This window comes from Pyxicephalus adspersus, chromosome 1 (genome assembly GCF_032062135.1).
Source record: "Pyxicephalus adspersus chromosome 1, UCB_Pads_2.0, whole genome shotgun sequence".
In the NCBI taxonomy this organism is placed as follows: Eukaryota; Metazoa; Chordata; class Amphibia; order Anura; family Pyxicephalidae; genus Pyxicephalus; species Pyxicephalus adspersus.
The window spans coordinates 165,307,250-165,318,972 of NC_092858.1; the positions used below are offsets into that span (position 1 = coordinate 165,307,250).

The window sequence follows — 11,723 nt, forward strand, 5'->3', positions numbered from 1 at the left end:
CATGCATGTGACATGTAGTTCATCTGTATGTGACCTGCTTCCAAGCTGCTTTTGTAGCTCCATTGACTTGTATTGTATTGTCTACCCATTGTATGAGGAGAGAAACTGTTCTGATGCAAATAAAAGCTTTTAGTCCTTCTTCCTACTTGTACATTGTGTTGGAAGTGCATGTGTTATTGCAATGAATATGACATTCATCCTTACCAGTGCACTGCATTGTAACATTCTGCAATGTCCTAGCACAGGTTTTTCAACCAGGGTTCCTCCAGAGGTTGCTAGGGAATGTCCAGTAATATGAGGCATTCTTCCTACTGACCCCCACACTAATGTATAAAGTAAATATAGCAGGGGGTCACTGAAGACCTGAAAATTATTTCTAAGGCTCCCCTCATGCTAAAAAACAAGGTTGAGTAACACTTCCTTTAGGAAATATATGATTTAGCAAAGCTGCACATCCCATTTGCATATTATTTATAGACTGGAGGTATTGGAAGAGTAAACTGTCAGCCTTTATCACTTCTGACGTCCTTTATGCTAGAACAGTGTTACTAAGTGGAAATTATTTGCCCTGTTATGTTTACAGTTGGATTATTTTTCTTAACCCCCAGTCGGAAAAAACATACAATTGTTTGGGACTTTTCAGGCCAACACAATAACAAAGTAAAAGTATTTCACATAAAACCTTTTTTTCAATATAAAGCAAATATCCACAATTTTTACATTAGATCAAAACAGATGAAGTAAGCAGAAACTCCTATGCAAACACCAGAGGATACACTTTCATCAATAAAGCTGGGTGATCTAGCAAACCTGGAATGAATCTTGTCCGGGTTTAAAAACATTTCCTAGGAAATGACTTTGAAGAAATCCCTTCCAGGTTTCCTGGATCACCCAGCCTCATTGATGAAAGTGTATCGTCTTCAGCCTTGGGAGTGGTTTAATAAATTAGGCCCAATATATGTTATTTTTTAATTAGAAAACAAAATTCTTACAGCTAACTAAAAATATTTTTTTTTCTCTTCTCTAGGACAATGTGAATCTCGATTACAACCCCATGGATTGGCCGAATAGAACACAAGGCCGTGCTTCTTCCATAGGATGTTCTACCCAATATCCCAACAACCTTCCTAACAGAACGGCCCATGAATATGGAATGCAGCTGAGCTTTGGGGATAGCCTTTTCATCTTTGGGTTTATTGGCATCTTAATTGTGCTAAAATCGCTTCTGACCAAAATTACCATGGTGGAGAATAGGCCAGAAGACGCTGAACATGTCATGTCCATGTGTGAAACTTCCACAGTATATAAGATTACCATCCAAAGACGCATATCTACGGTCCACAACAACAATGATATCAAAGTCACACCACCAAACTCTCCGGGTCAGGCAATGAACATGTCACTTTTAGGTTCTCCTGCTTCTTATGGTGGAAATCAGTGTTGTGGCCTGTCCAACCATGACAGAGAACGTCTATTCTATGGGGCTCGGTGTCTCTTCTCCAGTCCGGATGGAAGCACAAAGTCGCTCGTGTGAAAATTCACAATGGCCAAGAAAAAAAAAAAAGACGAGATGTAACTACACATAAATGGAGGGCAAGGTTTTTATTATCACAAATGGTTTTGGTATTTTATTATAACAACAATAGTATTAAGGTCATGGAGGATCTTCACTACATTATAAACTGAATGTAAATGAACACGAATACATATTCACAATAACCACAAATAATTAGCAACGGATGATTGAAACACCTCACCGAATGTTCAAAATTGTGTTTTTCCCATAATTTTGTTTTGGTAGATATTTTTGAAATGTTGGTGCACTGTTGTCAATTGGGGAATAAAACAAATACAAATGGCTTTATTGGCTGCTGAAGATTTTAGAAGCTTGCTTTGGCTATCCAGGATGTGTTTCCATGCCATAAAATGTCCCACATATTCAGGGGTGTGACTAGAAGCTGTTGACCCCGTAGCAAATTTTCAGTAAACCCCTTGTCTATGTCACCTAAATTATTCTTGTTGGAAAAATAATACATACAGTTTGATTGCCTGTTATAAATGATGCAAACGCTTGGACTTCTTAACCTGGAATTTCACGTTTCTTTCTCTCTCAGCTACTACAACTACCTTTCCATCTTCTGCAGGTTACCCAGCACTCCATCCCACAATAGCCCTCCACTTGCCATTAGATGCCCTTGTACCCTTACCCCTCCTATGCCTGCAACTGAGAGTCATAAAGTTTCTTCAGTGTTCTTGTCTTGAGTTCAGCAATGCCGCCATGTATCTGGAGTAACCACTTGGCCTCCCTTGAGTACCCAACTTCAGGCTACAGTTCAGAAGATAGATTACTTTTTAGAATTTTTACAGCTCTTGTCCAATATTTGTGCACTAGGCATGATTTAAAAAAGGTCTCCAAGACTAGATAAGACAAATTATCATAGGTAAACCTGGCTTACCTAGCAAACCTGGAATGGATCTGGTCCAGGATTGAAAACATTTGCCAACTAATACCAAATGGTTTTAAAGAAATCCATTCCAGGTTTCTTGGATCACCCAAGTTCTTCCAAAATAGTCCATCTTTTCTTGTCTTGGAGAGCTTTAATAAATCAGGGCCAGTGCTTTATAATTAATCTAGGAGGAAAAATGTGTGAATCTTGAACAGAAAATGATTGATAACATTTAACAATAGATTTCGATTTAGTTGGTGACAATGAAGGAAGACCCTACCATGTAGCAAGTTTTAGATATATTCGAATTAGGCCTACATCAATATCTTCAGAGAAAGAATAGCTAAGAAATTTTCATAAAAAAAGTTTCTGGAAACATTTGTGTGTTGTTCACAAGGAGATGATGGGTATTTTATCAACAAAAGTTGGGGTTTTGCTGTAGCTGAATCTTTGCCTAACCCCCTAGCGGTAATCCTGAGGATTCGGGGAGGATTTACCATGCAAAAAGCGGTAATTCCGAGTCACTCTCGGGGTCACTAAAAACATAAAAAAACCCACTTACCTTGTTCTGTTTACATCCCCCGGCGTCCTGCTGACCCCCCCCAGGTCCTTGGGACACGTCTTCCTCCTCCGATCTCCAGCCGGCGACTGCAGAGACGATCTATGGGGTTTCCCGGTGACGTTAGTGCATGCGTCGGTGCAGGTGGCAGAAATTCAAAAAATTTTGTATTGGATTCAATACAAAATAGCTGTTCTGAGTCCAATACAAAGAAATCTTCATATATTTACATAATTATAATATATATATATATACTATACATGCTACTGTACAGATATATTACAGGTTTCAGGTTTTCAGGTTTTTTTTACAGATTTTTGTGTTTTTTTATTAAAATGTTATTAATAAATTTATTAAACATTGGACATATATTTTGGTGAGTTATGCCTAAGAATTATAGGCCTACAATGTAAAATAAATTTACGCTTTTTTGAGTGGAAATACGGACAGAATTAGAATGCTAGGGGGGTTAATTGGGTGAGAAACTTTGGGAAAATACTGTCTTTGGGTCTGTTCTATGTTGGTTTACTAAGAGGTCAAAAGACTTTGCCAATGCTATGCCACACTGTAACCAAGACTAGAGGGAGCAGCATTTTTCCAAGAAATGTAACCTTGTTATTACATTAATAATAATTAATCTCAGAAACACTTGCATAAAAGAGTCAATTTTAAAGAAGAATGCAGGGAAGTAAAAAAACGTGCATAATAACACCATCTGCAACAAAAACAGAACCTCTATAATAAAAAGAAGAAAAGTGCTCACAACACAAACTTGTGGAATTGAACATATGTTTGACCCCATAGCTTTTGACCTTGTTATACAAATAGGGGAGGGGGGTTTGCAGAGTATGTCTTGGTCATTAAAGAGCTACAAGAGCTTGCACAACAGCAAAAGACTTCTTCTGCAAGTTATGCAAACTGCCCCAGCCCCCTATCAAGCCCTTGTCCTGCACACAGGGAAGCAGGGAAGCCCCAGATGTCCTTAACTTGGGAACTACCTGTATAAGATTTCAATGCTGCCAATTGTAAATAATAGGACATCTATCTCAGTGTAATGGAAGGAGGGAGACAGTGTTCTGTAGCTCAAGGAGAGAGGTATCAGGGTGACTATATATATATATATATATATATATATATATATATAATGTGGTTTTATATGTACTTTAGGTTTCCTATTCTTGCATTGGTATGTTCAAGCATATCACTCTGCTCACTTTTGTCAGTTCCTGGGTGATCTGAGGATGCCTTTTGCTTATGTAACCATGGAGAGGTGTAGGGCTTGTTGCATTTTTACAATAGAAGAGGTAAATGTTTTTGTAGCATTTTATTTTGTTCACCTGCTGATGTTTCAAGGTAATTGCAAAGCTTTCAAACATGGTATTCTCAAAATTGCTGGTGTGTTCAGAAACTTCTTCTTCCATAAATAAAAGGCAATAATTGACAATTATTAAAGCCACGACTTAAATACAAAGCCCAAGACCCCTGATTATAGAGTTGTCACCAAAATCACCAGGGGAGAGGAATCTGTGGGGAAAATGTCTTTTTAATTAAAAGAACTTCATTAGTTCAAGGTTAACCACATGCATTACATTACCGAGCTCAGCTTTTGTTTGCTTTCTTAGTAGCAGATAAGAAGCAATTTTTAGCTATAAAAAAACAAGAAAAAACGACCCAATACAGATCAGTCATGAAAAATACATCAGATATGAACAAAGAAAAAAGATAAAAAATAAAGGTCATTGACGTGTTTGGCTAAGCATTCAAATTATGTGCAATATAGTTCTCTTCATTGGCTTCCATTTCACCTTATATCACCAGATTCAAGCTCCTGTGCCTTGCCTTCAAATCCCTTCACAGTTCTTGTCCCACTTACCTCTCTGACCTGATAGATTAATACCCCCCTAGCCACTCTCTGCGCTACTAATGACTTCCTCACTCATAACCTCATCACACACACGGCTCCAAGACTTTTCTAGAGCTGCCCCAACTCTCCGTAATGGACGTCCTCGTCCTATTCGGCTTGCTTTTACTTTCTGCTCATTTAAAAGATCACTCAAAACCCATCTTTTCAAACTTGCCTACCCAGCTTCTTCTGTCTGCTAAAACCTTCACTACTTCCCACCACTACATATCCTTCCTCCTAAGCTCTTCGGGGCAGGGTCCTCTCCTCCTGCGTCACTCTCTGTATCTGTATGTCACTTGCAACCCCTATATATTTTACAGAGCTGCGTAATATGTTGGTGCTGAATAAATCCTGTTTAATATTATTAATAATAATAATAATAATAATAATAATATTATTAATAATTTAATTTCAAAAATATCTTTTATTTCAAAAGTAACTGTAATACTGTGTTGCAGTATTATGCACCTCTTGCAGTACATATCACATGCATTGCTGTGGAGCTGTGCCAATCATTTAAATGGCATGGCAATACCCTTTGCTATGGGCGTTGCAGCCAATGCGACATCCAGTAAAACACCAGCATGCATTGTGGTGTAGTTCACTGCCACAAATATTACATGCACTAAACACAGATCAGTCATATAAAACATAATGAATATGAAGAAAGAAACAAGATAGAATGTAAAGGTCATTGATGTATGAAATCCAATCAATGCAGTACTCTGTTCATTTCACAATCACCTTCTAGTTCAAAAGCATTGCTGATGCTAAACTGACCCAAAAACAGGAAAAGAAGTAGAGGCATGGATGATATTGTATATCAGGTGATCACACATGGTACAATGACATCATCACACATGGTACAATGACATCATCACACATGGCACAATGACATCACAGAATTAAAGCTGCTAGAATGTCTTGCTAAATAACCATGGTGCCTGAATGATGAGGGAACAATTACTAACAGGAACTGCCCAACCTAAATACTGATAATGCCACATCCCAGATGTTTAATTCTTGATAACACAGACTTAGGCTCCACCAAATCTAAGGTCTTTTTGGGTCAGGAGGAGTCTCCCAGCTATTTTATTTCTCCCCTTTAGGTTGAAAAAAAAAAAAAAACTACCAAGGATTGAGTGCACAGTCAGGTTTCTGCACCCTCTTCTCCTGATGAAGCTGTTTACACAATCTGCGAAACGCATAGAGTTTACTTGGCTGACATTAATGTTCTGTCAGTACAGTTTGTCCAACAATGAATGTTGATTTGAATCATGTTGTAAATAAATGTGATGCTTTTCTTGCTATATTTAAGGGAAGTCAAACAGAACTGCTGCCTGTTACATCTTAATTTTTATTTTGCTCTTGGGAAGGATATGTATATTGAATAACTGCAATGGACATAGCAACACATTTCCTCAATTTTTGATGGAAACTACTTATGAGAATGATATGTTGTTTGCAGGAGTGATGCACAAAGATCATGTAATGACTAAAAGATACTTTTGATTTTTTTTTGCTGTATCAAGAAACTCCTATTTTTGTCACTCTTGATAATTATGGTCATGCTGCAAAACTTCAGATGAAAATTATATACCTATCAGTATGCAACATGCTTGTTTTAATGAAATTAGATCTTGGTACATGCATGGTCAAATATTGAACCTGATTTATTAAATCTCTTCAAGGCTGGAGAAGATAGACTATCATGGGAGAACCTGGATCATCCAGCAAACCTGGAACAGATTTCTTAAAAATTATTTGCTATTCGTTGACAAATATTTTCAATCCTTGACCAGATCCATTTCAGATTTGCTGGATGAACCAGGTTCTCCTATCATAGTCTATCTGTCTTGGAGAACTTAAACAAACCAGCCCCATTATGTAAATAGTTTAAGGTAGATTAAAACCCAATCACTAAAATTGTATATAAATTTGGACTTGTTTTCTTTAAAGTTACTTTAAAGTATCTTTATGTATTTATTTAGGGTTCAGGTGTAACTTCTAACCATATATCTATATTGACGAAGGATTCTTCTGATTTTGTGAAGCCATTGACTACGGAGAGAGTGGAGCTGTGTAAGATCTGGTAGCAGGGTTTTCCAGTGTCACTCCGACAATTTTATCACCAAAGTCATTGGCAATATATTTGTTGTAGGGATCGGGTTCATCTATTTGTTTGTGCCTCTTTGACCTGGTGGTGCTCACCAAGATGGACACAACGATGAAGGAGAATATGCCGATCATCACCATCAGGTAGAGGATGACGTAGTTGAAGTTCTCTTCTTCCAATGTGTTCTGAAGCTCGCTGTTTTGTATCGTATTGTTTTTCCTCCAGTTGTTCATATAATTTTCAAAGATTTTCTTAAAGGAATTTTCTATAGTTTCCGTGAAGTTCGCGCTCACATACATGTCTGTGGATTCTTTGAGGAATACAAAATTTGTGTGTTATGGCACAGCTAACAGAGTACTGTTCACAGCAAAATCATAAAATATAGTTTCTATTTACCTCCTTGGAAATTTTAATATTTTTTGTCAGAGAACACTGAATCAAATTGGATTTCATTTGTGTGGCTTTGTTTTTCAACAAAGATCAACAGAAATATTCTAAGTAAAAGCAGATGTCAACAAAATGATAGGAATTGATATAAATAAAAGACAATAAAACAGCTGATGCCAATAATGCTGTACATATTTTCTATAAATTATATTTGATACTGATACCACCATGCTTCACAGTGGGGTTGATATGTGTTTCTGATGATGTGCTGTGCCAAATAGAGTTTATTTTGATGACCACAAAGCTCAAAGTGTGTGTTATCATACAATATTATACCATAGAACTCCTTTCAGAGCCTCTCTTCAGGCATATTACATTTTACGTTATCATGTGAATTTAGGTTTTAAAGGCAGCAAGGCATCATTTAATGCATTGTTTACTTACCTTTTTAACTTGGGGAAACTCTATGAAATAACATTCAGGTCTTCAGGGAACTCCTACTAATATTACCATGACCACAGCTCACAGCTCAGTATAATAGCCTAGTAGTCAATGGGAAGAGTGTTTCTTACTACGCTGGCCATTGGGAAGAACATCATTCTTACAGATGTCCAACAAGACCATTAGTGTCACTGGTCTGAGAATCACAAACTTCTCATTGCTCAAGGTACCCCTAACAACCTCTGGAGGAACCCTAGGGTTCCATGGAACCTTCGTTGAGAAACTCTGAGTCCCGCCCTAATGGCTCCGCCCACCACCAGGGAACTTACCCTGAAGTGAAATCCCTCTCCTCTTAATTCATTGTGGAGGAGAGGGATTTCCCTTCAGGGAGCGTTCCCTATTTACCGCAGCGCCGGAAGTACCAACGCCGGCCGCGATAAATAGGGGAGCCACAGCAAGGAGGTGGCATCGGAGCTCCAGTAGTTCCTAACGCTCCCTGGCTGATCCGCTGGCAACCCCCAGCTCTGGAGTCGCGGGTTGCCGGCCGGCATTAGGCCAGATCAGCCAGGGGGCGTTAGGCCAGAACGAACTACCAGCTAGGCTGTATCTGGCCTAAGGTGGGAGTTTGCCGACCCCTGGTGTAGATTATGCCGCGTTATTGGCTCTCCAATGGTTGAATTTTCCAAATACACGTGTGTCATTTGAAATCCTTTGGCTATACCCATATTATGTCAACTCAACTCATTGGGCCCTATTAATAAAACAGGGAATCTAACATTTCCTATAAACATTTCCTGGTAGTAATCAATTATTGCTATGTAAACATATGGACCTGCATGATTCCCATTAGGGAATGTTTGAGGGAATATCAGATTCCCTGTTGTGTAAATAGAGACGATCATGTGACTTTATAAAAAAAAATGCTTGCACCAGTGATGATTTTGGTGTAAAAACGTTTATCTGAAAGGTGATGCATATTTATGTAATCATTATTTAATGATAAAAATGTCCAAAATGATTCAATGTTCTATGACAATAAAATATGTAAAACTCCAAGAGGTGAATACTTTAAAAGATGTCCGGTACACAAAACATATTCATATTATTTGGAAACATTACCCTTTCTTGGAACACTTCTCATACCTCACCAATGTCATCCGTGTTTGGATTCTGTTGTGTATTTTGTATTGAAACCCCTAACAAAAATGTATTTGTTTCCATATAGCAAACAATTTATTATTATTAATATTATTACAATGAGGTGAATAGACTCAGAGAGACAACATATTAGGCTAAACTGCTAAACCAGAAAGGACTGAACAGTTTGATCAGAGATATAGATTGGACAGGTGATTTCAAGAAGTTGTTTTTTGGTAAAAAATTCCTATTTGTAAAGTGGGGAATATGTTTACTTAAAATATTTTTTCATTTTGCAAATGTACTTTTTCCATGGTGCAGGTTAATTAAAAAGATCCAAGTACCGTCAACCATTTACTTAACTTTGCTTTATGGAAAGGTGCCATGTTTTTGAAATATTCTTCACTCGGGACGCCTTCCCATAGGTCCCCCTTACCTATCGTTCTTCCCCAGCAATTTAATGACAATAATTAATTCAGTGTATTTGCAAAAAAACTAAAAAAGTTAGTAGTAACTGTATTAATAAAATGTTTTTTGGGAAAATACATTTTGTAATTAAGAGTCACCCTTCAGGCTGTGCAATGTGGAAATGTGTGGGATGAGCCACTCTACCTGGATGTGGTTATAAACAGTTTTGCAATCATTACTTTACATGCCATTGAGGGCAATTTTTTTTTATCCCATTTTGACTTACAAGCAAACCCTATAAACATGGTATTTTCAAACAAAACAAATGGTAAGACCACATACAAATGTTAAGAATAAAGCTCATTTGCAGGCGCCGCACCCTGGTGATCCCTGATCTCTTCCATGTTGTTTAGCTAGATCTGCACCTCTTCAGGGTTGACTACCACTGACTTCATACAGAATAATAATATTAATAAGATTTTTTTTTTAATAGGGTGGGTAAAGGTTAAGCACATAACATGAGACTCAATAAGAAATTGGAGGAAATGTTCATGATGGGAACACCCATGGTGGGAACACCCTACAGAGCGTTCCTACTGTCCTAATCCAAAGCAAAAAAAAAGTTAGAATTCTACTTTATTACTACTCTATAATCGTTTAATTTATAATGATGCAGAATTTGCAAAACTATCATGGCCTGATCTCAAAAGATCAAGTAAGTGTATATTTTTTATCCACAATGTAAAATATTTATACAATCACTGAGCACCCTATTAGGAATACAGTACTAATACTGGGTCGGCTTCCCATTGCTCTCTTTCCTTGGGACATGCTTTCCTGCTCATTAAAGTTGTAAAGAATAATTATGACTTAAATTACCTTTCGTGCTGACTTTAACCAGTTAGCGATTCTCATCTGATCTCTGTCATCATCAGCAAACTTGTGGATCACTGTATGTTTTTGTGTTTGCACCATTCTGGGTGAATTACTTGGACTGCTGTGCATAAATATCCCAGCAGATCAGCAAAACCAACTGCCTTGGTTCCAACAATCATTCCAAACCTAATGTGTATCTACAAAATTCCATGCATTGCACTGCTGACACATGCTGATCAGAAAATTGTACAAATAAATAGGTGTACATGTGTTCCTATAATGTCTGCTTCGTATTTATATAAAAAGGAAAAAATAATTTTTGTACTTACTCTTTAGAATGAATTTATGCTTCTTGATCATTTCATATTTCTGCTAGCTCTAAGACATTCAAGTCATGTACTTTGCTATATAAACCTCCCAGCTTTTATCTTATCGTAAGGACAAATATTAGTACATAATGTGAATTCCTATTGTTCTGCTATGTTATGCGTTGGTCATGTGATGTAATATTCGCAAGTCATGTCCTTGGGGTTATTTTTATAGGACAATATAGCTTCCTATTTTCCTGTTTACACATCTTTATTCAGTCCTTTCTTCCAAATAATAATCATTGACCTCAGCAGGGGGTAGAATTACTTATTATTAGTAGGAAAATGCAACCCCCAAAACATTTCCTAATTATTGAAGTGGCATTGGTAATGATTTAAAAATCTAATACAGTTTTCTGCAATAGATGAGGTATTGAACTTACCTATACTTTTTACAACCATGCACTATGATAGTTTATGTTGCAGGAATTGATCAGACACCTCTCCCTTTACCCTAAAATATTAGCTTGTAAAAATGTTAAAGCAGACCTAAACTCAACATTTTCACTTTACATAAAAGGGTAGACAACCCTTATATGTAAAAGGAAAACAAAATTTATTTTTCATTCATCGGCTCTTTTTTTTCCTCTTTATAGCAGTCTACGCCACCCAATTGTGCACCTGCGCAGTGCGAGATGGGGTGAGGTGCCAAGATGTCCGAGGAAGAGGAAGAAAGAGAGGCGCCCAAAGCTTCCTCGAAGAGAAATACCAGCATGACGGGGGACCGGATCTTGGGAAGGACCAGCACCATCAAGGGACCTGCAGGATTAAAGGTGAGTGTGACTTTTTTTGTTTTCGGTTTAGTTTCGTTTTAAGTTAGTATAGCTAGCTTGTGTTACCCTCAACCCAAAATAACCTTGATGTCAATACACACAAAACACTCAAGGAAAGCTGTTCCATCCAAACAAAAGAGAAGAAAAGGAGAGAGAGTGGGAGAGGGGAGAGAGGGGGAGCAGGGGAGAAAAAGGGGAAAACAGAGAAAAAAAGGAAGAGAGAGGAACAGGGACAGATAGAGTTAGAGGGAGGAGAGAGAGGAGGAGGGGTAGATAGAGTTAGAGGGAGGAGAGAGAGGAGGAGGGGT

General features: G+C 37.7%; 1 protein-coding gene across 2 annotated transcripts; it reads right to left on the reverse strand.

Moving 5' to 3' along the window:
* Nucleotides 1–4,160: 4,160 nt before the first annotated feature.
* KCNE2 (potassium voltage-gated channel subfamily E regulatory subunit 2) lies at nucleotides 4,161–10,713 on the reverse strand. 2 transcript variants are annotated; one of them, XR_011918978.1, is made up of 3 exons: nucleotides 10,604–10,713; nucleotides 4,880–7,335; nucleotides 4,161–4,845 (listed from the first exon to the last, which is right to left on the reverse strand). XR_011918978.1 is itself a non-coding variant. In XM_072398262.1 (2 exons), the coding sequence occupies exons 1-2, from the start codon at nucleotides 10,632–10,634 to the stop codon at nucleotides 6,971–6,973; spliced, it is 396 nt and encodes a 131-aa protein (XP_072254363.1). In that variant the 5' UTR covers nucleotides 10,635–10,713; the 3' UTR covers nucleotides 4,161–6,970. The 2 variants fall into 2 exon arrangements, 1 of the variants encoding a protein (XP_072254363.1); XM_072398262.1 differs by having other exon boundaries at nucleotides 4,161–7,335.
* Nucleotides 10,714–11,723: the final 1,010 nt, after the last annotated feature.